The 27,396-nt window shown below is 38.9% G+C and overlaps 1 protein-coding gene across 1 annotated transcript; it reads right to left on the bottom strand.

Moving 5' to 3' along the window:
* Positions 1-22: 22 nt before the first annotated feature.
* Positions 23-25,911, bottom strand: usp4 (ubiquitin specific peptidase 4 (proto-oncogene)). Its single transcript, XM_006630703.3, has 22 exons — positions 25,711-25,911; positions 23,444-23,571; positions 22,067-22,197; positions 20,386-20,512; positions 20,007-20,152; positions 19,339-19,400; positions 18,885-19,028; positions 17,740-17,857; positions 16,559-16,732; positions 15,259-15,417; positions 14,570-14,794; positions 13,666-13,749; positions 12,148-12,242; positions 11,700-11,882; positions 11,211-11,476; positions 10,513-10,758; positions 10,058-10,128; positions 9,531-9,646; positions 8,581-8,730; positions 7,151-7,254; positions 5,715-5,803; positions 23-5,385 (listed from the first exon to the last, which is right to left on the bottom strand). The coding sequence occupies exons 1-22, from the start codon at positions 25,857-25,859 to the stop codon at positions 5,263-5,265; spliced, it is 3,090 nt and encodes a 1,029-aa protein (XP_006630766.2). The 5' UTR covers positions 25,860-25,911; the 3' UTR covers positions 23-5,262.
* Positions 25,912-27,396: the final 1,485 nt, after the last annotated feature.

The following is a 27,396-nucleotide window of genomic DNA, read 5'->3' as shown; positions in this document are numbered from 1 at the left end:
GTACACAAAAAAACCACAAAGCTTTTTTTCTAAAAAAATCACACTTTTATTGATTTTTTAAATTATACCTTTATTTTAATAAACCCAGCAACTTACAAAGTGCTGGTCCGCAGCAACAACAAAAAATATATATATTTCAGGCTAGTGGGTTTGAGATTTATAGAACACACACACCAGCACCTTGCCTTACTGGTGACTTGCTGCCCATTCGTCAATCTGCCCCAAGCATTCCCATAGTTATACATTACATATATTATAGGCTACCACCTGCAGGGGTGAATCTGTGCCTCAGTCTGTAGTTCCCATGGCTTTGTGGGTCTGGTTTGTTATTGGGTGAGAGTTGTGGATAGTAATACCTGACCATCCTACAAATATAACCAATATTTTGACTCATTTCACTTTATAAGAAACTGAGACAGTTCGCTAAGGTGCGATGAAAGATCATAACAAATATGGGCCCATATGTTCCAAGTTAATTGGGGAGGAGAGGCGTTTGAACATTTGTGAAACTGCAACAAAATGCTGATTACCACATTCATAAAAAAATGTATTTCAGTAATATAAGCTACAAAGAGCGTATGAGGTCAGATATGATTCTATGCTAAGGCATCCTGTAGGTCCCACCCCTGTGATTCTCCACCACAAAAATGTAAGAAACATTGCAAATCCGGCATTCAGGTTGTTTGGTAGTTTGTATATTAATGTAAATACAAACTGTATTTGTCTATAATGTTTTGATTCTGCATACTAAAACCACAAACTAGGCAAGAGATAGCAAAGCCTGAGAAAACAGGTCACCATTGTGGTGTTCTTTCCATAGAAAATCTGACTTTACATCCACACTGTGTAAGAATAAACAAACTAAACATGTGGTCTTACTTTGTCCATATTGTACTACTTACACCAAAGCAAAAAGTGTTAAGAAGCACCTGCTAGTTTCCTTTTACAGACATTACACGAAAGCACAGGCACTGAGGATCACTAAAACAACCCAAGACCCTTGTTTGTAAACTATAAAATGAATTCCCCAACTTATAAGCAAGATTACTTGAATGGAAAAATTCAGTACCACTCTTAAAAGAGTAAAAAGCTTAGGCCTTTTATAAAGCGTAAGCCTGAGTTTGTATAAAATATTGGTGTTCATAATGTTTCACAGCTGTACTTTAACTCAAAAACCTAACCCTAGCTCCTATCAATTAATTAACATTAGTTTCCAACAATGCCAAAATAACAGGAAAACCAGTAGATTTGAGTGCATCAATTATTTATGGAGTATAAATTTGTTAACGTTATCATTCCATTTTGATAAAGTCTTAGAGATTTAGAGAATGCTACTAAACTCCATCTTAGAAGCTGCTAATAGGACATTTTTCCCCAGTTCTGTTTTGATGATTCTCATTCAATATAATACACATATCCTTACTGGGAGTAAGTGGCATTCTGTTAAAGCATGGATAAGCTTCAGCAAAGCTACTGGCTGGGTATATATGAATGTCCTTTCAAGCATGGTTTTTCATTGGAAGAAACATTTTATCTCTTCTTAAAAAACAGATTAACATGTAATCATTTTAAAAATAATAACCTTTACTGTTATTTGTAGGTATTCAAAGCTATACAGACATGCATGGGCCAAAATAAAGCTGTAATCCAATCTAGTACATGTTGCCGAAGCCCGATGCACAATTCACAGTAGCTTCAATCAGAAAACTTGCGGAGTAAAGCAGAAGCCTGTTTCACAGCATCAGAAAGCCAAAGTCATGCAAAAATGCTGTTTCCAGTCTTTATTATATATGCACAGCTGAAACAGGCTGCAGTCAGAGTAGAGTGCCTATAGAAAAATACAGAATTTTCCAGTTGGTTTTGACGTCATACGCTTTTTGTTTCAAAAATATAATTACTCCAGGTATGTCTATCTAATGCAGTTAAAACCGAGCTTGGGCATTTGTTTAAAAATAACAGCAACACGGAAAACTATCATTTGCATATTAAGGCTCTATATTTTGTTACAGTGAGATTCAGTACTTTCTGTGCTTCTCACTTCAAGAATCTGATCTGTTACTGACAGATGTCACTTAAGTCTACCACAGAAATATGGTTACTTGAAAAATACTGTGGCTTACACTAACGTGGTTATGATATAGTTTTATATTTTTTCTTCTGCAACTTAATACAGCATGCCCAAAGCAACGTTACACTAAAAGTGAAATCATTACTTATACTTTCACCTGCTTATGTCATGTTTCATTAACTGGCTAATTCCTCTTTCTATGACAGACATTCAACACTAAACTCCTAAATACCAGAGCAACTGACATGGAGCAAAACATCAGCAGTTTTGAATAATTATGGTTTTCTAATCCCATTCTGAACACAGGAACCTTTCACTGTTTTCAACAGTATTAACTAATGGTATTAACTGTACAATTAATCTATGATGGTTTCCTACTCCTGTAGAGGAGCACTCTAATTACTTCTGGTTTTCATACTAACTGATCTTTTAACTTATATGAAACTGATCTTTTAACTTTAAATGTACAAAATCCTTAACTGCACACCGATTGGATGTTTTACAATATTAGGTATTCAGGATATTGTTTTTAAATATTTAACCCATAAATTATGTTCAGACACAAGTAACAGTTACAGTCAAACATTCATTATAAACATGGTTATAATGAGTTAAAAGTCTTATGGTTATAATGAATGTTTGACTTTAACCCAGTGCTTCATGGGTTAAATTAATCCAAATAATGAACCTGAAACCCAGCATCTGGCACAAATTTTACACTAATTTCTAACCCAGTTCTATTATTTAATAATGATTTAAAACTACTTTGTAAACAGTTCAATTTTAAAAGTCTTGAGCAGCCAAACTAACAAAGTTCAGTTGGAATGAAAACCAGAAAAACTGGTAATCCCATACCAAAATTGGGAAACGCAGATCTGTGAAACGTTAATTATTTGAATGTAAAACAAGGACATTCTGGGTTAGAGTAGCACAATTTCACATCCGAAAGACGGTATGCAAGATATTGAGCTAGCTAATTTGTGCAGCCAGATTTTCATTTTATCAATTTCAGGAAATACGAATAATGATTAAGCCTTTCTCGGTAATAAACATCTATACATCTATCAATTAATCACATGTTGAAGGCACCTATTCTTATCTATCGATCCTAGTCTTAAATTTAATTTCCTTTAACGTAAACAGTGGAAAAACTCTCCAGGAAACAGGACTGCAATGTGCAATAGTTAAGCAAAAGGAATTTTGATAATTTGCCCCAAGAACTGAATAAGGAACGGAATTTTCAGGAACTGCTGAAGAATCTGACTTTCTCTTGCCAATACAGAGATGTCATAAAATCTTATGTCTATAAGGGATGATTGACAAGCTCAGTCTGTTTTTAAAGAAAATCTGTCAAGTTCAGTTATTTCTTCTATAGAACGGTTGTCTGTGTTCACATATAATGGATTAAATTAACTTTTCACTTTGTACATATACATCCATTACTGCAGGTTTACTTCCATTCACTCCAACGTTACAGGGAACAGAATGGCAGTTTAACTATTATTCCATGGAATACAAACATCATGTCCTATGATGTTATTCAAACCACATGGATCTCCAAAGAACATTTTGTTGTGGTTTTCAAATTTAAAAAGAAACTACAAAGTCTGCATATTTTTTACTGTTCCTGAACTGTTAGACAGTCTCATTTAAATAAGCTGAAAATAATTTTACCAGTGTAAAACACATAGCAAGGGAGCAAACGTATCCTCATGCAATCCCATGCTCTTCAGTGATTGCTGCAGCAAAGGAGCTGTCCAAAATCGCCTTTTCTAACGCCGTTTTTCCCAGTTCACCTTATTTAGCACCACTCCCAAAAAATCCAAATTTCACGATGTTCTGCAGACTCCAGGAAAAAAAAAAGAGAATGTAACTGTATCTTCCAATGTAATATAATCCTGAAGAGGAACAGCCAACGTACCCAGGTAGATAATCCTAGCCAATGCTGCACAACAGATGCCCAGAAGACCAATCAGACGGCAAAGATGACCAAAAGTGATGAAAATGAACGCAATTACTGGCCTTCAAAAAAAAATCACCAAGCAATGAATTTTAAGTAGGTTATGCTGCCAACAACGGAGAGCAGAATTTAAATCTTCACCTCATTTAGGTGTGAGTCTACACAAACCTGTGGCCAGTTGTCTGGATTTGAAACCACAGGAAGTTAAAAACGGTACCTGCTGGCGACCGATCACAAACTGATAAATGAAGAAACCCAAAGCTCTCCCGAAGAAATAAATTCAGACACTGTTCCGGCTTTTGAAAGCATCGCACTGCTAAAAGGCAAACTGGTGCTTCCGTGTTTGATGGAGCAGCACATTTGTGTTTAGTTTTTTTTTTTTTTGCAGAGGGTGAAAACTTCTTAAGGAGCCCATGGAACTGGACATTTCACAGAGCTGGACAGTGTGCTTAAGCAGTACATTTCTTCAGCGTCTGTAGGTGGTGTGCTCCTTACACTGCAGACACTTAGGCATGGGGAAACACAAACAGCCAAGGATAAAACATTGATGAGGAAAATCTTTCGCAAGCTGAAATGATAATTTTCGGGGAAACCAAAGGAAGGCTAGGTGGAACCTGAAAGGAAGAACAGAAACCTCCCCCGTTTTCTGGTTTGTGTCTTTAGCTTGACATTTTCATTCTCCTGCAGTGGCACAGTTCATAGGGTCTGTGTGTTTTTAAAGATGACTGTGCAGGCAATCAAGATTAAAAAGTTCTCAATGTGTGTTAATCTCTGTACTGGGGCAACTCCATTTTAAGAGAGTAATATACACAAAGGTGGATGTTTCTGTGATACAGTTGGCATGTCTGTAATATGCCTGTGTACAACCTCGGCCACTTTGGTTGAAAGGATGTGCATATTTGGCTTCTCTTAATTTTCTAGTGTGTAAATGAAAGGTATTCATTTTATTATTTGTAATATCATCCTAGTCATCCAACATTTGCTTAAATTGTACCATCTGCCTGAAAATGTGTACACTTACTTGATGCAGTCCCCGTTTGGGCGCTGCACAGTTTATACATCAAATATTTTTAAAGGTTTTTGGCTTAGTGATGAATCATCTAAAAAAAACAAGACCAAAATATCAAATGGGTATAGCATTGATTCAGTACAGAGGTTTAAACGACTGAAATAGGTTTGTGTGCGTTGACATATATGTCATTGCATCAGTACATGTTCCTCAAACCCTAGCCTCTCAGTTGGTGTCCATGTGTTCATCTCCTGCCTCTGGAGCTCCCCCAAGCGAGGCTGAAGGGGGAGAGTTCAGGGGTGTTTCCTGGTCTCTGCGCTGGTAAAACAAGACATACGCTGCCTTGGTCTGCAGAAAGAGAAAAGACAAGGGAAGGGATAACTGAGCAGTTTCATGCTGGTGAACAACAAATTGCCAGTTGATATACCTTTCCACTTAGAATTAGAAAGCAAAAAGCGAAAAATATGAATGCAAAAAAAATACTCCAGGAGAGCTTTTAAAGGTTCATTAACCTGAAATTAACACTTTAAGGTAATAATAAAGCTATGCAGATTTTCCTCAAGTTAGATATATAATTATAGTTAATCCATCCTTCTATTATCGGTAACCCAGCACCCAGAACCTGAGGCAGCACTAACCATAATACCACTTGTGAAGCTCCGAAACAAGTCACTCACCACGATCTGATCTTCTGTTGCAGATGAGACACTACTATCATCAAAGTAATACCACTGCCCATCCACTTTGTTCTTGGCATAAGCTGTGTCTGTGGGGAGAAGAGAGAAAGATGCAACACTGAGCGAAAAGTTACAGATAAAACAGCCTTTTAATATAGAATTTTGTTGTTTGTGCCTGAGTAACATGAGCCAGACAGCACAAGTACATTAAACCCAACTTCATAATTTTTATCACAGGAGCGCAACAGTTATGAAAACAAGAAAATGAAGCTTTCAACTAGCAGTAGTCCACGATCACTAATTCTGATTTCAATCATTAATTGAAATTTTGATACTTCTGTAATTATTTTCCTTTGTTTGAGTCAGTGGTTAAAGTCCACCTCAAAATGTCCTCCATATCATAAATATAAGCTTATATGCATTCATCTTAAGCATTCATTGGCTATTCCTTGCATGGATTGCTTTCCATGAAACTGAAAGTGTCTAGCAAGACCAATACACAACCTACATTACCCATTGTCCAGGATCCAAGAAGGGGTGGACTTTGGAACTCCACTCTTAACAATACACTAGCATTTGCACTTAGACTGAAAACAAAAAAATCCACAAGAGGGAGAGGGCCAATATACACAAAGGTTGTTAGGGACCTGGTATAATTTGGTAAACAAACCAGCCAAATCTCATTATTTATCTTGAAAAGATAAAATAGACCTTTTACGGAGCAAACGACACTGCCGTGGATATGTAACTTTGATTTTGTATGTTATGAAACCATTGTTGATTGTTGGGATCACATGGACAAAATGAAAAGATAAATATTTTCTCTGTCTAAAGCAAGTTGTGTGCAATTATATTTCACAATAACTGTTGTCACAATAGTCTGTTGGGAGGCGAACTCTGTGGTAAACAAAATACGTCAGCCAAGGATATTACTATTTTTAAATCAAAATTATATAAACATTTTTAAGGAGTTTACACAACAAAGCAGTGAAAGTGGTATTACCAGACTTGGATATCTCTGCTATAGTGGTCTCTTCAGACAGGTCTCACAGAAAACACAAATCTAAACATTTCACCCGAATTTCAAGTGGCTTCTTAATTTTGCCTCTTAATCAAATGTTCTAAGATTTTCAAAGAAGAAAAACTTTTGATCCCTATTTATTCCAAAGCAAATATTCAGATAAACTGTCTGCATTTCCACCTTTAACTTCCTATTAAGGATTTCTTACATACTCTAAACATATCACCACCATACCTCTCAGGAAACACAGAGAATATTCCTAGGGGCCAAATCACAATGATAAAGATTGTTTTAACAGACCTAAACAATACGGCTAAATACTTTTAAAGTGCAGCATCTAATAAGCACATTTAAGAGTGAAAATTATTTGTAGGCTTAAACCTGTGTTCAGGCAAATAAATAAAACATTACTCACAGTGCCCTCCACCCATTCCACCATAGTGGTTGGACACAGCAATGAGGTCATAGATATAGGGCCCAGCCTTCGGGTCGCAGACGAACTCTGACATGTTCAGATCGCTGAAATAAAGAACACACCAGTTGAGTCTTTCCTGGGTAGTGGTTCAAGAAAATCAGTCAAAAACAAATGTCATTTAAAACAGGTTATAAAACTGCATTATTGTTAAAGACTTACAAGAAGAGGCCAAAGGGTTAAGGTAAACCTGATAACAGTACAGTTAGGAGTTTAAATATTTATCTTAATTTATTAACAGTCACATTCATATAAAACTATACCATTTTCAGTACTCATTTATTGCTTTTTTTACAGCCTCCTGGTATATTTTAACTGCATGTCATACTATGCTATCTTGCTCACAGTGTTCTTGTCACATTATATGTCTATTATTTTTTAATGAAGCTCAAACATTTCCACACAATCATGAATCAGCTTCTTGGAAGCCAGTGCCGCTTGCCAAAACACTTTGGCATTTGCTCCTTGTTTGAATGAACTTCCTGGTTTCACTCCAACACTAATGGCGGGCCTGACTGTAAAGATTAAAGTCAGCAATTGCTGTTGCAGGTTTTAGACTAGCACTAATTGTTATTATTGAATTCTGAGATAAACATGAGTGTGAAAAACTGGCCAAAAAATGACTAAAAAACAGCCTAACATTTCAATAATTCCTATTCTATGCTGTTTGTTTAATGAGCTAATCATCTTTTTAGCCAAGAAAAGGCCAGGGTAGATGTTAGTGGTCACACACATTAACTGATACCTAATGGTTATTTGCACCATGTAGTTTTAAATACTAGATGACACAGTGGGTGTCAACCGTTATTTTTTGCAGTCTTAGCCATATCGAACTAACCGAAGGTACACATGCATCCTTTTTGTCACTGCTTCTTCTCATTCAGAGTCATACAGGGGCAGTAGGAGCCTATCCCGGCAAGAAACAGGCACAAGGCAGGGTATACCTGGATGGGACACCAGTCCCTTGTAGGGCACACAGACACAAACACACTCATACCAATTTCTCCAGAAGCTATTTACCAACTTGTATGTATCTGGACTGTGTATTTGGGAGGAAACCACAGCAGTGGAAACCCATGTGAACACAGAGAGAACAAACTCCTCACAGACAGCACACCAGACCCAGAACTGAAACCCGTGTCCCAGTTCTGTAAGGCAGCAATGCTAACCACTGTGGCGCCGTGCCACACAGATTTAGCCAATCACATCATATTCCTCTTTTAAATGAAAGGACTATTACCAATCACTCCTGATGCACAGTGTCATCTGGTGTGCAGTTCTAACTGAATCTTCAAGCCATGTAAAGTTCGTAGGGCTGTTAAATATTCTTCCTGTTTAATACAGCTTTAACTCATAAAAAATTAGTTTATTACCTGATTGGGAAGTCTACCACTGTATCCAGCTTATCTCTCCAGCAACGGTTATAAGAGAAACGTTTTAAATGGACTACCAGGATACGTGGTAATGACCACAAGTCAAACTTTTTTGTGGCCTGCTGATGTTTCTTGCAGGTGGGGCAATACCTATGGGGGGGGAAAAAGGGAGAGTTAAAAATATCAGTGTTCAGGACTAGACAACTGAGGTCTGCCAGTTTCGGCGTCCTTGCGTGCTTTGGAGAACCAAGAAAAAAACAAACCTGAAAATAATCTAGCATGATATCAACAGTGGTACAGTTCAGTCAAATATTGTGGTTTGCTTAGTTCCAGCAATGCACCTTCAGGAGAGCAGCAGAAACCTGCTATGTCTACAGGAGGCAATGGTTTGAGTAACAGCTGAAACTATACTAACAGAAATTAAACCACTCCTTTCCCTTCTATTGAAGATGGTTTCAAACCTAAGAGACGGAAATCAATGTCAAAAGCACAGGTACAAAGTAGCTTTTGAAAGACGCAGGAAACCCACTTGCATGCTGCTATGAACTGATTCAGCTCCAGTGTATGTCTTTCAGAACTGGTTGCCCAACTTTTGAGTGTTGCAAAAACAATTTTTACAATGGATCTACTGTTAACTTGCTTATATGCTGTTCTGGAAACTTGTCATGAAAAACTACTTCACTAAAAATTCTCATCATTTACAGACAGACGCGAGATTTAATCTAGGACCGGATGCTCTTACATGAAATTAACAGGGTCTAAAAATAAATGAAACAAACGACAGATGAAGAATAAAGACGATAATCCGGGTTTTTCTTTTCAGATTTATCTGAAAAAAATCTCTTTGGCCATTTTGCCAATCTTAGAGCAGGTTTATTCTGCAATACAGTATGTGGCCAGTGTATTTCTGTCTTCTTTATTTATTGGAAGAAGTGCAAGTGCAGGCTCACCAGGGATCGTGTTCTCCTAGTGTCTCCATGGTGGTGAACAGCTCAATACAGTCTCGCAGGGCCACTGTAGCTTTCTTCCTCTGGTGCTGCAGCATGCTCTCATGTTTTTCATAAGCCTAGGTATAGAAAAACAACAGATGTTCACCAAAGGGCAACACAGACTAAGTGGAGTGCATATATTTTGGGCTGCTTGTTTTGTTAGCAATCTAGTGATAAGATCAGCTAACGAGAAAAAGAAAAAGCACTGAGAAGCAGTGACTTTGTTATGTTATTGTAACCATGTTCTTAAAAGATACCGCTCTCTCGACTGTTTGATATCAGAGATGTAGCCGAGTTGGGGAAAAAAGCATGGAGCAATCAGGAAAAATGGCCAAAATATACTCAGTTGCATTGCTGATGCATTCCATTTAAAACATCTGCACTGATTGCTAAATTTTCAAAACAAATTCCAAATATAAATTTAAGATCTGAAAATGCACTTGTGTATAGATGTGGAAATCATACCACAGACGCTTTGAAGCACTGACCTCTGCTTCCTGGTCATCATAGTAGAGCTTCTTCATTTCAGAATTCCAGTCAATTGCTACTGTGGAAAATGCTGATACATACAGGATAAATATAAAGATATAAAGTTAAATGTTAAAAAAAATATAAAGATACATTTACAGCTACTTTCATTTAGATATTGTCAAAAATACTTATACCACAAATTCACTGTTCACAATAAAGTGTTAACAGCGAGTCTTCAAAGTACTTATAGCTCATTGATTATTTATCACATTAAACGGCTCATTTAACCCCACATATCTTTACTAATGAAGCTCAATTATACTGTGGTCTAGGGTTTATTCTTCTTAGTTCCAAAGTCCATGGATAGTATAACTGAAACCTGCAAGCTGCTGAAACTATGCCCTTGCAAAAGCTTATAAAGGTGTTGGAAGTGTGCAGTTATTTTCTTTACATTGAATATCTGGATACTCACCCTTAAGTTTGAGGATGTTGCTCTCATTGGTAACAGGACTGATGTCAGCTGTTCCATATGAATTCACCATTGTGAAAGAGAAAAGCTTTGGCTGACAGGTCGTTGACTTGACAGAGGATTTTGGTGCATTATCGACTGGCCCATTCTCTAGGTCTTCGCTGTCCTCGTCTCCCACTGAGCCCTCTGACTGACTGTTGTCTGGTTCCAGGCTGATCTCCTCCTGGTGATCCATTGCTTCATCCTCCCCTGCCACACACAGCCAGACTGTTAGCCCCAGTAACACTCATGTCAACATCTAGTGAAGGAGCTACTGCCCTTTTCAGTATTCTACAGATTTTAGGATTCCTGAAGGTCAAGACCAGCCTGACCCCCCCCCCCCCCAAATCAAAATTAATAGTGGGTAGGGATTATTTTAAAATCTAAAATGGTAATGCTGCAACTTTCATCGAAAGCACAGCTTTCCAAAACACAAAAACACTGAGCCATCAAGTCGCTAAAAAAATCTCAATAACTTTTAACACAGAAGTATATCCAATATGATATATTGACAACGTACAGACAAATACAAAATATAAGATACACAGCAAAAAGTTTAAAAAATACAAATTATTCTATGTGTTCTTGTCTCATCTATTTGTAAAACAACTGTTACTGAAGTGAGATACATAAAATGAAGCACCACTGGGGGAGAACCTTACCTTCACAAACCCCATTTGAGTTATTGCTATTGCAGGTCCCTGGCTGGTGTTTGGCATTCTGGCAGTTGCTCGTGACCATGCCCGCTGTACCTGCACTGCAGGATGCCTCCTCCAAGGACTGGCACACACTTGCGCCCATCTCAGTGTTGAGACTGCGACCCCCTGCCATCTCGGCAGCTTGACTGCTGCTGCAGCTGGAACTGCTACTACAGGTAGCCGATACTTTCCCCTCACATCCTGCACCCTGCGGCCTCTTCACATATCGCCTGAAACAACAGCACACTTGTCACCTGACACAGGATCTTGAACTACTTTAAGATGAAACATCTTTAGCACCTGTAAAAAGAAGCTGCGATACACAAGACATCTCCTGACAGCAATCATAATTATTAAGGATGACAGTTTTTCTTCACATGTTCAGACATATTACCCCGAGCTGGGCTTATAAGTTTAACGCTGCTATGTCCACGCACACGAGCACACACTTACCCAATGCGCTCCAACACTTTTTCGTACAGGAAGTCGACGGCCAGGTTTTGCCGGGGAACAGTGATAATCAGAGGCTGTCCAAACAGTACCGTACTTGTGGAAGTACCCGCATGCTTAATGTGCCGCTCCCTGAAGTAAATGGGCAGGCTGATTCGCTCCCCATCTTCCTCTTCCACCTCATACCTGTCAAGAGACGGAGCGAGTCATGAAGATCCCCACCCAACAGGAGACAAACTACCCTCTTCACAGAGGAAGGATTCTGGCAAAACTTCCATCTGGAACTCAGAACTTTAGTTTTACTTAGGTTTCCTAACATATAACACTAAGGACATGACCTTAGCTTTAAAATAAAAAGGACAACAGAAAATGGGTCTAACTCTAGAGAGTATTTGCTTCTCATAAATAATCTCAAACTTTTCTTAAATTAATTATCAGAACAATTACACACACAAAGATGTCGTCCTTGTCCATGATGTGATTGAGTCCATCGTCCCGCCGGTAGATCTTATGAAACCGATGATTGTACACGTCTGCCACCAGCATCTGAAACAACGGCAGAAAGTTTGAATGTAATAATTAACCAGACATCTTCTGAAAGAAGAATTCAATCCTCAACTGTGCCTTTCAGTGCAGCGTTGTCTTCAGGACCAAAAAACTCCATACTTATTTCATAAGGTATAATACACTACATGGGAATCAGAAAAAAGACATAAGCAATGTGTATTCTATTGAAAAACACAAGGCTATATCAACACAAAGGGGTGAAGTGTTTTATTAAAAGATTTGAAAACATTTGATGTATAATTGTAAAAACCTTCAATACTAAACAAAAAAATTAAGAACGATGGGAAGTTATAATTAATTTTTTAATATTTTGCTGCATAATATAAAAGATAGAGATTAGAAGAAATTATTTTAAAATGTTTTTGAGCTGTGTTTACACAGTATGATATATCACAAACACTTTCAACTGTGCTAGACTAGAGAGTACATCTAAGGGCAATTCTTCCAAATTGTAGTCTTCAGATACGCAGTTCTGCACATATACAATATCTGTTTCCCCACTTTCTCAAATTTCACTTGTAAAACAGCTTCGGTTTCAGAGGTTGAAAAAGGAGCTCTCCTAGCACAAACAGTACACACAACAGATGTCCTCTAATTCATAAGGTTCTGGTCATGCCAAGCGTAGGAAATATCTCTTACAGAGTACAATTAATCACAAACATAAGAAACATATACATATACAACATTTTCCAGCACAAAATTATGTTTTCATTACTTATTATCAGCATCTAGAGAAGATTACACTGGCATTTGCATGCAGCTTTCTTTTCTTGCTGTGAAGATTGTATTAAGTTAATTAAAATTGAGAGGTCACTGTAGACGGTGTTTTATTTATTTTGAAAACTGGTACCGACAGTGGTTAAAGTTGGTTTATAGTTTGCAGAAACATCACTGCCTGTAGTTGTAATTAAAGGTCAGAAATTATAGATAATTATACAGTTGTACAATGCAAACAACATTCCTGAAGGGTTTGTTATAGATAGTGGTTTGACTGCGCGTGTTAAATGCATGCAGTATTTATACCGACGTCAATACAAGCACTTAACATCAATAAAAGGGTATATATTTAATAGCACATTTTGATATGAGGTCTCTAAAAACATTATATATAAGATACAGGTTATATGCCAGGTATATTTAAAGTAAGTTCAAATGTGACCATATATACAGCATAAATAAAACCTGCAAGTAAAGGTAGAAACTTCTGTTCATAATTTAATATTATGATTTGAAATCTGTTCAGATTTTTGTGGGAAATCTGTATTAAATATTTAATATGGACACCTGCTGCATTTTTCCCCAGCTAAAAAAAATCTATTTGTGCTGTTTACACCAAACAATATGACACCTTATACAGTATTTCATAGCATTCTCTGCAGGAGTAGTAAAAGGCTGTTCTTACATTCTCTGCTGTGACACCGGAGAGCTTAGACAATGAGCTGCACAGATCTGCCACAGTACCCAGCTTGGGGACCACTACCCTGTACTGGAATAGAAAGACAGCAGTCTAAGTAAGACACAAGAAGTACTTCATTGGACATTTAGCTTATTCACTACACAAACACCAGCTTTCCCTTGCATCATGCCCCTCTATAAGGGGCACACAATGCAGACATGGATTAAAATAATCATCACCAAGTAAAAAAAACACAGATGATTACATTTTTGCACACTGTACAATCACAAATATCAATACTTGCAGTAACAATAATCTTACTAAAAACCAGCCATGTTATAAAATGAAAAATCAAATGTTTTTACATGTTTAATACAGTAACTGTATTTAACCATGTGCAAACCACCACAAATGGCAAAGGGACACAGTTCTTCATGTTTCCTACAGACAAAGTAGCTGCTACCAACTAAATGACCAAGGAAAGCTCCATTTGTAAAACTGAGGGACTAATTTGCAATGATAACTGATCATATGATTAAACATTTTTTTCCACAAGTCGCCCTTTAAACAGCCTTCTTTGGAAATGCATTGATAACAGGTTAAAATTTCCTGTAAAAAAACAAATGCTAAAATATACTCAAAGAACATTTTTTCCATCAAAAGGATACTCTTCCACGGTATACAAAATGCCTCAGATAACAGTAATACCTCCACGAACGAAGTTTGCATTAATGGGAAAAACTAACATCTATGAGGCTTGTGTAATGTAAGGTAGTGGAATCTCAGTTTTATATTGTTCTTTGAATAACAAGTAGAGGTTAGAAAAAATCAAGAAGGCCTCATGAATGCTTGTTTCCTCTAAATGTGTATGGATAAAAAAAAACATTTTCCATCACAATTGCTCCTTTACCTGCATAGGGCGGGACTGGGGGTCTGTGCGGACCAGAAACACCTCCATGGTCCGGTCCTTTTTCATTGGCAAGGGCAGGGTGAGGTAGCAAAAGGGGTCAAAGGTGACCGAGACCTTCGAGCACTCTGGGCACACCAAGGTGGATTTGAATAGGCCGTGGAAGATGTCTACAATGATGGAGTCATTTCGGAGACGATGGTTTGTCCAGGCTTCCTTCGCTACAATCTATCAACAAAACAAAGTTAAACCCTTTTCACATCTGTTCCCCTTCCAGCATGACATGAGTGAAAGGTTTACTCAACAAAAAAATGATTTTGTGGAAAGAAAATAAACATACCGAGAGGCATTAAAATGACAACAAACAAGTGCTGGAACCAGCAGCATCTGCTGCATGTTTTATGGCTGCTGGTATATAATGAAACCAGGGTGCAGTATCCAAACATTATGTTTTCAAATCTCTAAATCAGAACAATGCTGAGTTTCTTAGCTTTTCTTTGATGACAATACCACTGGCAAAACTTTAAAGGAGTACTCAATTTAAAATTTACTTTTAAATACATTTTACAGAGCTCTTTTTCCACACAACAACTGCAAGGCTGGCTGAGTAACATGAGGTGACACACACATTTCACGAATGGAGGTGTTGAACAGCCCAGTGTACACAGACAAGACCCCGTGGTACCGTGTACCTCGTCTTGCCTGCCCTCCGCATCTCTCAGCACCAGGTAAGGCTTCTTCTTGACACGGTTGAGGTCCTCGTGGAGCCCGTCCAGCAGGAAGGCCAGAAGCTCCTGCGAGTCCTGCTGCTGGTACCCTGAGAACTGCGGGGCGAAGCGGCCTACCTGGGTCTTATGAGGAGATAAGAGAGCAAGAGTGCATGCTGTATATTAATAATTAAACATTGCTTACACTTCTATAGCGCTTTTCTGGACACTCCACTCAAAGCGCTTTGCAGTAATGGGGCTTCTCCTCCACCACCACCAATGTGCAGCATCCACCTGGATGATGCGACGGCAGCCATAGTGCACCAGAACGCTCACCACACATCAGCTATTAGTGGGGAGGAGAGCAGAGTAATGAAGCCAATTCATAGATGGGGATTATTAGGAGGCCATGATTGGTAAGGGGCAATGGGAAATTTGGCCAGGAAGCCGGCCAAGAAATGCCCTAGGATTTTTAATGACCACGGACCTTAGTTATACGTCTCATCCTAAGGAGGGCACCTGTTTACAGTATAGCGTCCCTGTCACTATACTGCGGCATTAGGACCCACACAGACTGCAGCGTGAGCGTCACCTGCTGGCCCCACTAACACCTCTTCCAGCCTCTTCCCAGGAGGTCTCTCATCCAAGTACTGACCATGCTCACAACTGGTTTAGCTTCAGTGGACTGCCTGTTGTGAGTTGCAGGGTGATTTGGCTGCTGGCAAATTCGAGATCTTCAAAAACCTGCTCCTGCTCTCATCAGTCAAACGAAACCGTTCTCTTCACAAACGGTCAGCTTACATTTCTTGGAGTGTATCTCAAAACATCCATACCCTTCTGAAGAAGCTCCATACAAAATGTAGAATGTGACCAACAGCATATTGCTGGAAATGCAGTGATTACATTGCATTTCAAAAAGGGTTTCAAAAACCCCTTACACGTTTTACACAAGTAGTATTTATTTTATTATTAACCTGATGCCATTTGTTTTTCAAAAATCATTTAGTATTTTATGCATTTTGTTTTATAAATTCCTGAGCTCCCAATTTATATCATTAACTGGTTAAACACAAGTCAATATTTCAAGCTACTTTGTTTGGGGGAGAAAAACAACGAGAACAGTGAATCCTTCATAAAGCTGTACTCCAATGAAAAGGTATGTGGTCTTACGGCAAATAGGAATTATTTATTTGTACACCTGGGACGTGTGTCACCAGGAAAAAGACTGGAAACCCGTGAGCAAACCTCAGGCTTTGGATAAGAAAGGTTTCCATCACTGTCCCACCTTGAACGTTCGTGGAGCCACGTAGCTGTTGCGTCCCTGCCACATCTGCTTGACCAGATCAGCGTAGGCTTCTGCAATCTCTCCTCGCATCCCAAGAGGGTTCTCGCGGTTTATCTCGGCCTCATATTCATCTTTCAGGAAGTACTCTGTCAGAGGGGCGGCGTTACTCAGGCACTGTGAATAAGCCACCAAAAACCCACAATCAGAGCTATAACTAAACTTCTTCGGCCATCCACTTTCCAACCAAATTCAGAATTGCAGGGGAGCTGAAGCCCATACTGTCAAGCAATAGGAGCAAGACAAGGTCCACCCTGGATAGGACGCCAGTACATTGCAGGGCAAACACAGAAATGCACACATTGACGTCTGGGCCACTTTTCCCCCCAAAGCTAGTTAACTTACCTGTCAGTCTCTGGACTATAGGAAGAAACCACAGCGCCCAGAGGAAACTCATGCAAACCCAAGGAGAACATACAAACTCCATGCCAATAATAACCCAGGTCCAGAACTGAACCCAGGGCCCCAGTGTTGTAAGGCAATAATTCTAACAACTGTGTCACCATGCTGCCCACTAAACTTCTTAATGAACTTCAATCTAATATATTTTATCTAGTATAACTATTACAGCCAAGTAAATGTAAATTATGACAACTCCAGTTTACAACAGTACATTTCCAGTCTCCATTCATTCACTTGAAAATCAGCACATTGTGTTGACTCAAGTACATTTTATACACATTCAGCATTTGCAGCTTATATTAATTTCACACAAAGAATAATTAGAACGTATATAGTTCTATACAAAACATGAAATACCTTTTAAGCTTAAAGACATAGGACAACTAAGATGGACTTCTAATGTATTTTAAGAAGCAGTTTAGGTTCTTCCGAATTGAATGTTGGGCTTTTTAGCATTCTATGCCGAATTAATTTTTCGGCAAAACCATCTGTTACCCATGACAGTAAAATACCTCATCATTTTAACTACTGATTTTAAAGTTTATCCAGCATTTGACACTTTTCAGGGTGTATGCAAACTCAAACAATTTAAAATTCAATGAGATCTTTAAATCAAGAAAAAAAATGTATTTCTTCTGCAGGCATTCTACTCTTTTTGAAGTCTTTTTAAAGTCGTATAATTTGGATTAGCTGAACACACTTTTCTAAAGATGGAGTCCTACCTGCAGGGCTGAGTTCATGAAGCAGGTATTGCCCAAGTTGCTTAAGCCACAGAGACCAGGCTGTGTCTGCGATTCTCTATAGCTGTAAGATGAGCTATAGGAGCTGTAGCCACCCAGCCTATTAAAACAAATAAAGCACTTTAGTTAGACAGCCTTTAAAGAATGTACAAGATCCTCTGTACTAATTACATGGCTGAAGATCCCTGCACATAAACCCGAGGTCTAGGAAAGATTGTGAGGTGAAAGTTTTGGTTTCATCAACAGAAAAAAAGTCTCCCATTAAATGCTGCCTAAAGATGAAAGGCAGTCTATGCTGGCCAGCCAACAGGTTACCCAAGTTACAAAACAATACATACAACCCCAACAAAATCCTCTAATGTACCTGTAGGGTCAAGCTTGCATTGAATATACAGGTTTCTTTTTCAAATCTTCAAAATGAAATCCAGGCCACTCAGTTAACTCAACTCACTTTCAACCCCACCTGCTGCAAAAGCTGTGTATACGGTCTCAGCCTTAGTTCCCAATGGAACCTCGTCAGGGAAGTTGACAGACTGATCATCTGGACATTACCCTGTGGTCCGAGATGCTGAATAACTGACCAACTGATCTCCCTGTGTACATGCAGATTCTCACGGAATACTTCCATAATGCACTAGAGGCCTCTAGTGGCCATTCTGTTGACACTGCACTGCAGCAGTGCACTTTGAACTTTGAACCACACCTTGAACTGTCAAGTGCCATAGAAATCGTGAACATTTCCACTCATTACAACTGAGTGGAGACATTACAACTGATCCAATATATCACTTGCTAATAACACCCTTGAAGATTTTTTTTATTGTATATGCTTAAATAGAAAAAAACAGAACTAGAAATGAGCTCATCGCAATTTTTAATATTAAGAGTTTATATTGAACCAGAGTGTAAGATTAAAATTCTAAATGGTCAGAGAGATCCTTAACGGCAAAGAGAACTTAAGAAGGAAGTTGCAACATTAAGAACTGCAAAAAAAATATATAGGCAGGTTTATATGACATCACAATGTGAACGGGCATATTTTACATTTGTTAAAAAACTCGGAACTTGCCAACAGGTTATTTTCGGCAGAAAGCAGTAAGGAATGGAGATAAGTGAATGGGACTTACCGGTTACCAGAACTGGGACTGTTGTTCAGCGAGTAGCCAGAGTTGTTGCTATCCCCATTGGCTACACTAGAAGAAATGGTGGCTGAGGAGTTAGAGGAAAGCTTTGGGGAGGTAGTGAAATTTCTAGAAGTGGCCGTGCTGGACCTAGGAACAGGGCGACAAACAAAATGAGTTCTCCATATTAAAATGCATGCAAAAAAAAAGCAGCTACATCCCCTGTAGGAGACTGAAGTGAAATACTGGATATTTTTTAGATTTAAATGAATGTAAATGCAACAAAGAGATGGCAATTATTTTTTCTTCATACACTCAATGATTTGGAACACAAATCACATCTATGAACTTAATATCCCACAGGAAATTTACAGAGGGCTAGTTCTGGTCTCAACCTCCATAACACAAGTTGTACAGTGGCTTGCAATTTAACGGTTGTGAGGAACATGAAAGATCTTACTTTGGGTGACTGCTTTGCCTAGGCCACGTACCATCTTCATTCTTCTGTTCAATCACAAGAACCTGAAGCAGTCAAAGAGTGAGAAACCCATTGATTATCTTCAGCACAGTCTGATCAAGTGACTAAACCTTCAATTTTAATAAAGGGAATGAAGTTGCTGAATATCCACAGGTATGAGGTAATATACACACATACTTCTGAAAGGCAGAAAGTCTGCTTTGAAAGTCTGAACTATATTTTCATACTTAAGCAACTTAGGTTTAAGCAATTTCTATTCAAGCCAAACTTTGCTTTCCAAGCAAACAGGACACCACTATTAGAAGATAATTAAAAGAAGTGGAAAAAATGTAGTAACTTCATTTCAGCTCAGAGTATCTGAGTATTTGAACAATACAAAAAAATCTTCTAAGTTCATAAAGCAGATCAGGAGGCTGCTTCAGTTTGACTTTTTTTCATTTTGATGTTGAAAAACAGAATTCTTTATTCTTGAAACAAATTCATTGAGCATGTTTTATAACCCAAAAGACTGGGTAATACAGAAAAACAAAAATCCTACAACATAGAGCAGGGGTGGACTATTATATGAGAGGGGATTAAGTGAACTGTTTGGAAGGGCTACACAGAAAGTCAGATCCTACAGGAATCCAGGCAATATCAAGGCACCCCACCTGTCCCTGGTAGAGTCCAGCGTCCTGCACGGTGCTCTCTGGTTTATTCAGCTGTTCATAGGTGTTACTCATGTATTTATTCCACAGACGCGTCTCTTTCTCTGGCGGGATCTTAAACAACACCCTCATTTCTTTTTCAATTGTCTCTGTTGAGGCAAAAAGGGCACAGAAATGTTTTGGGGGACAAGGCATTCATACCTTAAGAGTGAATGTACATTAGACAAACTAAAACTGTATATCAACCCAAATCAAACAACGAGATATTTTCATTGTTTTTGAGTACCATCATATGAAAGTACAATTCTTTTTTTTATCACATTTATGTACATTTCACCACAGTGTAAAGCAAAGAACCTCTGCCGTTTGCCATGTTTCTCACCTATGGTATCCGCCTTGCTGAAATGCCGCGTTATGACATTATCCATGTCACTGTTCTCACAGAGCTTGAGCTCTAGAAGGTAAACCTCCACTTTACAGTGCTTCACAAACATGCCATGCTCAACCACCTGTAAAAAAATGCATATGCCAGAGAGAGAAGCTCCTTAAAGTGTTGAAATCCACAACCACAAAGGTGATCACCCTTGCAATTGATCAAAGAAGTTTTCAGTTCTCATTTCACACCCATAGAAATGGTCTAGAGATGGGCTCTACTGGATCATCAAAAACAGAATTTATGCTAAGAAATGCAATATTAATTTTTATTCCTCAACGTCTTCTATAATAATTATAATTTATTATATTTGTTTTGCTCTTTTCATCCCAAACTGCTTTACATATAGGAAGGGACACCAATAACATTGTAGAATGTCAATGTATGACTGTATTAAGGAACACTTCATTTATACACAGAAGTTATTAATCTATAAAAGACTTTGAATGACAACTACTTTTTTTTCCGTATCCAAAACTCTTTCCAATATTGTACAGTATATGCCAAGTAAGAACAACATTTTAGATAAAGACCTTGGTTCAAATGGCTTTGAAACTTCTGACACTCTCCTTTACAGTGGCTGGAATTTTCCAATGGAAGCCTGATCATGCCTGCATCATGTCAACTTGTCAGCGACTTGTCAGGATTAGCACAGGAAACGACACAGGGTCACACGGTATGTTAGGATTAGCAGAAAGCTGCAATCTTTTGACACTTATTCTGAATATGCATAATAATACTGTACTGCTGTTTCCCCACCAGACAATTGTCAGGGAGATACCCGTGGGCTGGAGCAGCTTACCTTGTGACTAGACTCCGCCATTGGTAACATAGGGGAGATCAGGGAAACTCTCTAGTCTAACTTTGGGGTACAATCTCCCCACCACCTCTCCAGGCGGTCTTAAGAGGTGATTGAAAAGCATGTGTGCCAGAATCCCTCTAGGCTCTAAAAAAACTCAACATGCACTTCATATCTTGGTTTATTTGAGCAGAGCTCCCATATAAATAGTTAAGGGCATTAATGTTGGTTCTCTACACACTGAAGTGTTCCTTTTAAAAAAAAATAAGATCTTGCAACAAAACAATATAAAAGAACAATATTCTATGAGTGTTTTAATGCAGAATCTCAATCACATATACGTTCCGCAAAAGCCTTTTGCTGAGGTAAGACTGTTTAAATAGATTTGCATCAGTGTGACAAGTGCTGATTGGCACCATCAAAACCTTTCTAGTAGTGTTAAAATTCAAAGATAGCATTTGTGCTGTGTACTACAACACAAAGTGCTGAGAATGGGTTATTTGCTTTAATCCAGAAGGTTATTGATTATTGTGGGGCTTCTTTGCAAGAGTATCTGCCTTCTCAAGCACGCACTCCCTCACCCACCCCTAAGCAACACTTCAGCTAATCACAGGACAGCTGAGGTCAGGGGCTGAAGACCAGCCAGAATCAGACAGGCAAAGACCGGCTGGTCAGGAGCACTGCTGACTCACACCAGGCCTCCCTCTTCAGCAAGAGGACACTTAAAGCATGTTTGGCTGCTTTGCTAAACCTTAAACTGTACTCAGGGGTCATGAAGTGCGGTTTTACCATAAACTGAAGTCCATGTGCAGAAGGAAAGATATCACCCACCTTTCTGATAATGGGTTGCTGCCCTTCCACACAGCCATACCAGCTAAGAAGCTTGTTCCAGGCCTCAGTGGGCACCAGAACATAGTCCAGCTCATCTATCAAATGCTCCTTTATGGTCTGAGTCTCGTGGTCTGCCAGGGGAACAATAACCAGTGAGAAGTCACATATGGGATAAGGCAAAGAAACAAACTCCCACCTTTTCTGTGACAAATCTAAAGGCACAAGAAACTGCCTGGATAAACAAGAACTTAGTGTTGAGAAATATTATTTTGAAATGGAATGGGAATTTCAGTTATCGAACCTTAACCATAAATAAAAACAATAAAGATCCTCTAAATGAATTACCCACAACCTGAGGGTGACTTTAGATGGCCTTACTTACTTATGCTTTAACCAATTCTATTTGAAGTCTGACGTTTAAATAAAGGGATGATATGATAGTAATGTATAGACTGGTTAAATTAAAAAGTACAAAACTGTGTGACATGTTTGATCAAAACCCAAGGCCAGAAACAAGTGTTACACTGCTTACAAGTTTGTTACAGGCTTTTGTAAGTTTAAGCTTTATCATTATTTGATTTGACAAAGTAACAAAGTAGGTAACAACAGGTAGAATCCCCATTATAATTATGTAATCATTTGTTGTGAACAAAAACAATTTATGACGTGCCAGCAGAAAAACAAATCTTAAAATTTGACATGCATGGACACAGACAGATTTCATTTTCATGATTAACAGGTGATTTCGCAAAGGAGTGACTGGTGACAGGATGCTCAAAAATGAGTCACAAGCTAGAGTTTTTAAGTGCAATTATCCCATTAATTCTTAGCAGATTACCAACTGCTAGTTTCGAGACAGATTTTTTAAAGAGCATTAAACACAATTCAGGTGTATCTGTATAAAGTCTAAATCGACAGTGTGTGACCTGGCCTGATACCACACAGAAACTATTAAACTATTTTATGTTTTAACTTAATTTATGTTAAGTTAAATGGTGGCCAAGATTGTCAGAACAATGACACATTTTACCATTATTTGGCTGATAAAATCATTTTACTTGCACTGGTTAATAACGTGGTGATGTCTGAAATACAAAGGTCAAATTTCCGTTGTACACCACTTTAAAGTTGATGCTTTCTGCACATTAGTCCATGCACACATTCTAACTGTTATTCCAGGACAAAGAAAAACAGTGTCCTATGCAGTGTTTCACATAGAATTTCCCTGCTGCTTCTTGCCGAGACTTTTTCAGATCAGGACAGAGCCCTAGAATACCTGCGCTTGCTACTGTGCTTCCCTTATTTCCGGGTGTAAAAAGTTTCACAATGGAGAATCAAAGATGCAAAATGACACCATGTGGCAGCCTAACTCCTTACCTGAAAAGAGCCCCGAGTTGTCGATGGGCCCTGGGTATAGGCTGAACTCCCCAACATTGTACATATCCCAGCTGTCGAATCCTACATATTTTTTCCATTGCTTAAACCAGCGGCTGTCAATCAAAAACCTGTAAAACAATTCAAATACGCCCAACTATGACACAGTGAATGTATAGGAATGTTGCAATACATAATAGCCTCGTTTTTGCAATACAAATAACATTAGTGCATGAATCTATTCTCACAGACATGTTTAATGTTATAATAAGGTATTCAGAAGGCAACTGTACCCCTTTATGCACATTCATTTTTGTTTATTCTGGGCTGGAAAATAATTTTCACAATTGCTCAAAAGGGATCACAGGCAGTAGATCTTATTTTCTTCTATATTTATCCTTACAGATACATATCCTTCCCTTGGTGGAGGGGGGACACAACACTGATCTCAAGAACATTATGCCAGGACAAGACATTAATTCTGCTTTTCCAGTGAGCTAAATTCAATACAAAAAATTCAATTTCTGTGCTGTCACACAAAGAGGTCTATCTATAGACCATTTTATGGTAACTTTAATTTTCAATCACAGACAAAATACAATATATACCTTAGTTTAATGGGAATTACTTAAATTAACCTTTAAAAATAATACTTACAATATAACCTGATCCTTTATATGTTCATTAACGGTCTCCACAAAGACTATTCAAGTCACGTTTAAAGGAAAACATGATCAATAGCTTACGAGATCAAGGTTTAAGTCAGGTTTGCCAATGAACACTCCAACCTAGACACCATTACTGCATTCAAAACACAAGTCATTCTATGACTACAATTGTGAAAGACAAGCTTTTTGAAAAGTATATTTCTTATTAAAAAGCCAGAAACCAGAGATTTTTTTAAAATGATGACAGAGGAAAGGTCTAACCAACTACACTATAAAAAAGTTCATTACAGAGGTTCCAATTGTTAAATTACTCTATTATCATGAGACGAAAACGGCACTTTATTGCTGTATGTTGGGCATGAGGCAAGTCACATTAGAGAAACCACTTATGCTAAAGAAATCTTTCATTTTCTACACCGACTGAAGTACGTTGTTTAACCTAAATCTACGGAGACAAAAATTATACGGCAATCTCAGTGCATGTCAAGACCAGAACAAATAAAATTCCAAGTTATGCAACAAATGGAAAACAACAATGTATTTTAATCTAATGTCACACTGGTCAATATAGCAACCGATAGGATGTGCTAATCGTATATGAATTAAGGAAGTTGCTGATCATAAGCTTGTTAGCTTGACTTAATACAGGGACTCTTGCATGTTTACACATAAGTATACAGTCAACCGAAACAAATAATCTAGTTTAATTTCATTAGATTGAGATTCGCTATGCTAAATATTATGTGCCGTACTTTGCTTAACAAAAGCACATCAACCCTGCAGGACGTTTTTCTGGGTCACCCTCGATAGTGAGGATGACCATCACCGTTTAATACAACGAGCTCTGACAACTGAATCAGCACAGGGCTACTACCCAGTCAAGTTCCCTGCAACAGCCGATAACAGCGACCTGGGTCGTGGTCTCTCGCAGGGCTGAAACGCCTGAAAAAAAAAAATCACACAGAAGCGCAGACGCCAACTTAAAAGATCAGGCTCGGTCGCGACGTAAACGCATAGGGATGATCTCGATCTCCGTGTTTTCGCTGCGGCGCCTCTCATTTACGTGGTGGGTTAAACTTGCTACTCAAAGCACCAGCGAGGAAGCCGGTAGGTCCTCGTCCGGCGGTAGCCGCTGCCGGCACTCATACCCTCACGCTTTCTGCGGACAGTGCCAAAGGAGTAGCTGGGTACCACCCAACCTCCATGACAAAGCAATAAGCTCGCTGCATTGCCTTTCCGGCATCCCGTCCTAGGGCGAACCAGGGTACTGCCATCAGCCGCGGCTTCCCGTGCTCTTCCTGATTTACGCACAGCGGCCTAGTCATCCCCGCACTTTCCTACTTCCCCTCCACCCTTCGTGTCACGCTTGTGCCTCACGCTGCCAGGCAGAGGGGCCGGCGTTCCATACAGTGTAGCTCACAATCGCGGATCGCCTGGAGGTAACGAAACCGTCGGGTGTCGGATCAGCAACAGGTGCTCCCAGATCCCCACCAGACCCAGCGAACCACGCTTCTTCCTGCCTCCCGCACCCGGCGTCTCCCCGGCTACGGTTCCTCACACAGGCCTGCAAAGCTCAGCTCGCGGTCCGGCCACTCAACTCACCATTCGTCCCCCTTGCGGAGAGGGGTTTTGAGCAGAGCTCCTAGGCTTTGCTTCTGGCTGTCGGGTGAAGGTAAGGGTATCTGAGCAGGTACCGGCTCCGGATCGGGTTCAGTCCCGCTACCCGATTCGGGTCCTCCTCCCTCAGCCATCGTTCAGTATCTGACTCGGGGCCGCGGGAGCGCGCGCGCCTCAACTGGAATTTTGAGTCACGGAAAAAAAAAAACTCGCGTCCGAGAGCGGTGCGCGCACCCCCTCTTCACCGCGGGCGGACGAAACGTGCACGCGCAGCGCGACTCCCTTGGGTCATGACCTCAATCCCATTGCAGAAGCACGCCAATGGGAGGTTTTGGTGCTGACCCCGGTAGTGAGCTTCGTTAATACACGTTGTTTAGATTACCCTGTGTTCACCTACATTGAAATATTTTAAAATGAACACCTGTAAGGGTTTATTTAAAGTCGTAGCCGCGACTGGCTAGTTTGATTCAATATGTAAGGAAATCTCTTAAAAAACAGTTATGCTTTCTTGAATGTGAAACTAACAAAATGATTATAACATTATACATAATTCATATATATTAATGAAATCGTGCAAACTGCGATTTAAATATTCTTCAGCATTCACTGAATATTCTTACACTCTTTCCCATGACTTCAAAGATGAATCTCTAGCCTATTCACTGGACTACTCAATGTTAATATAGATATGGAGGACAGGTAATTTAGGACACCAAAACCGAAGTTTAAAAAACAGTTTTATATTCAATAGTTGACACCGATATATGCATTTAACATTTACCTGTATATACTTCTCAAAAACCATTTAGGACAACAACATAAAAGGTTACAAAACAAGAGGAGTCAGTTGAATCATCCAGCTGATTTGATTGTAGTTAATTGATCTGGAGATCTCAACCAGCTGTCTTGAAAGAAGCCAGGCTATCTGCTTCAACAAGTTGGCTGGGTAACTTGATCCACACTCCCACATGTCTTAGTGTAACCAAGTGCTGTTTTAAAATACAGTTCCATACGGTTTCGACTTGTGCCTTCTGGTTCATTTTTCTCTGCGTTTTGGAGAAATTTGCAGTGCACTTAACTTAATTTTGAATACTTCTATCAGATGCTCTTGTTGTTTTCTCTATTTAAGAATAAACAGGTTCAGTTCATACATCCTGTCAGTGTAGGATGTAGTTCCTTTAAGCACCAGAATATTTGCGTAACCAGAATGTTTGCGTTTCTCTTGCGTGACCAAAATTGTAGACAATATTCTAAATGAGACCTTACTAGTGTTATACAATTTAAATTCCCTGCTGTATATATCCTAACATTTTTTGCCTTTTTAATTGCTTTCACATATTTTCTAGGAGATATAAATCGAGTATAATTTGTTATATGTCAACATAATCATTTTAAGTCTTTTTTTATAAGTAGCATCTTTCCCATTTTGTATTATAGCGCATGTTTTTATGTTATCCCTGCATGCAAAACCCTGCACTTGTCTACTTTAAACATAATCTGCCAAGTTTTTGCTCAATCTTGAATTTCATGTACATATTCTTGAATGTTTTTGCTACCTCTAGTGTTTGCTAATCCTAATTCGGTAGCATCTGCAAATTTAACTCGTTTTACTATCCCAGAATGTGGATCACTGATTTGAATTAAGAGCAGTGGTTCCTCAAAAATTACATT

Source organism: Lepisosteus oculatus, chromosome 4 (assembly GCF_040954835.1).
Source record: "Lepisosteus oculatus isolate fLepOcu1 chromosome 4, fLepOcu1.hap2, whole genome shotgun sequence".
Taxonomy (NCBI): Eukaryota; Metazoa; Chordata; class Actinopteri; order Semionotiformes; family Lepisosteidae; genus Lepisosteus; species Lepisosteus oculatus.
This window is presented reverse-complemented; position numbering and strand designations above follow the sequence as displayed.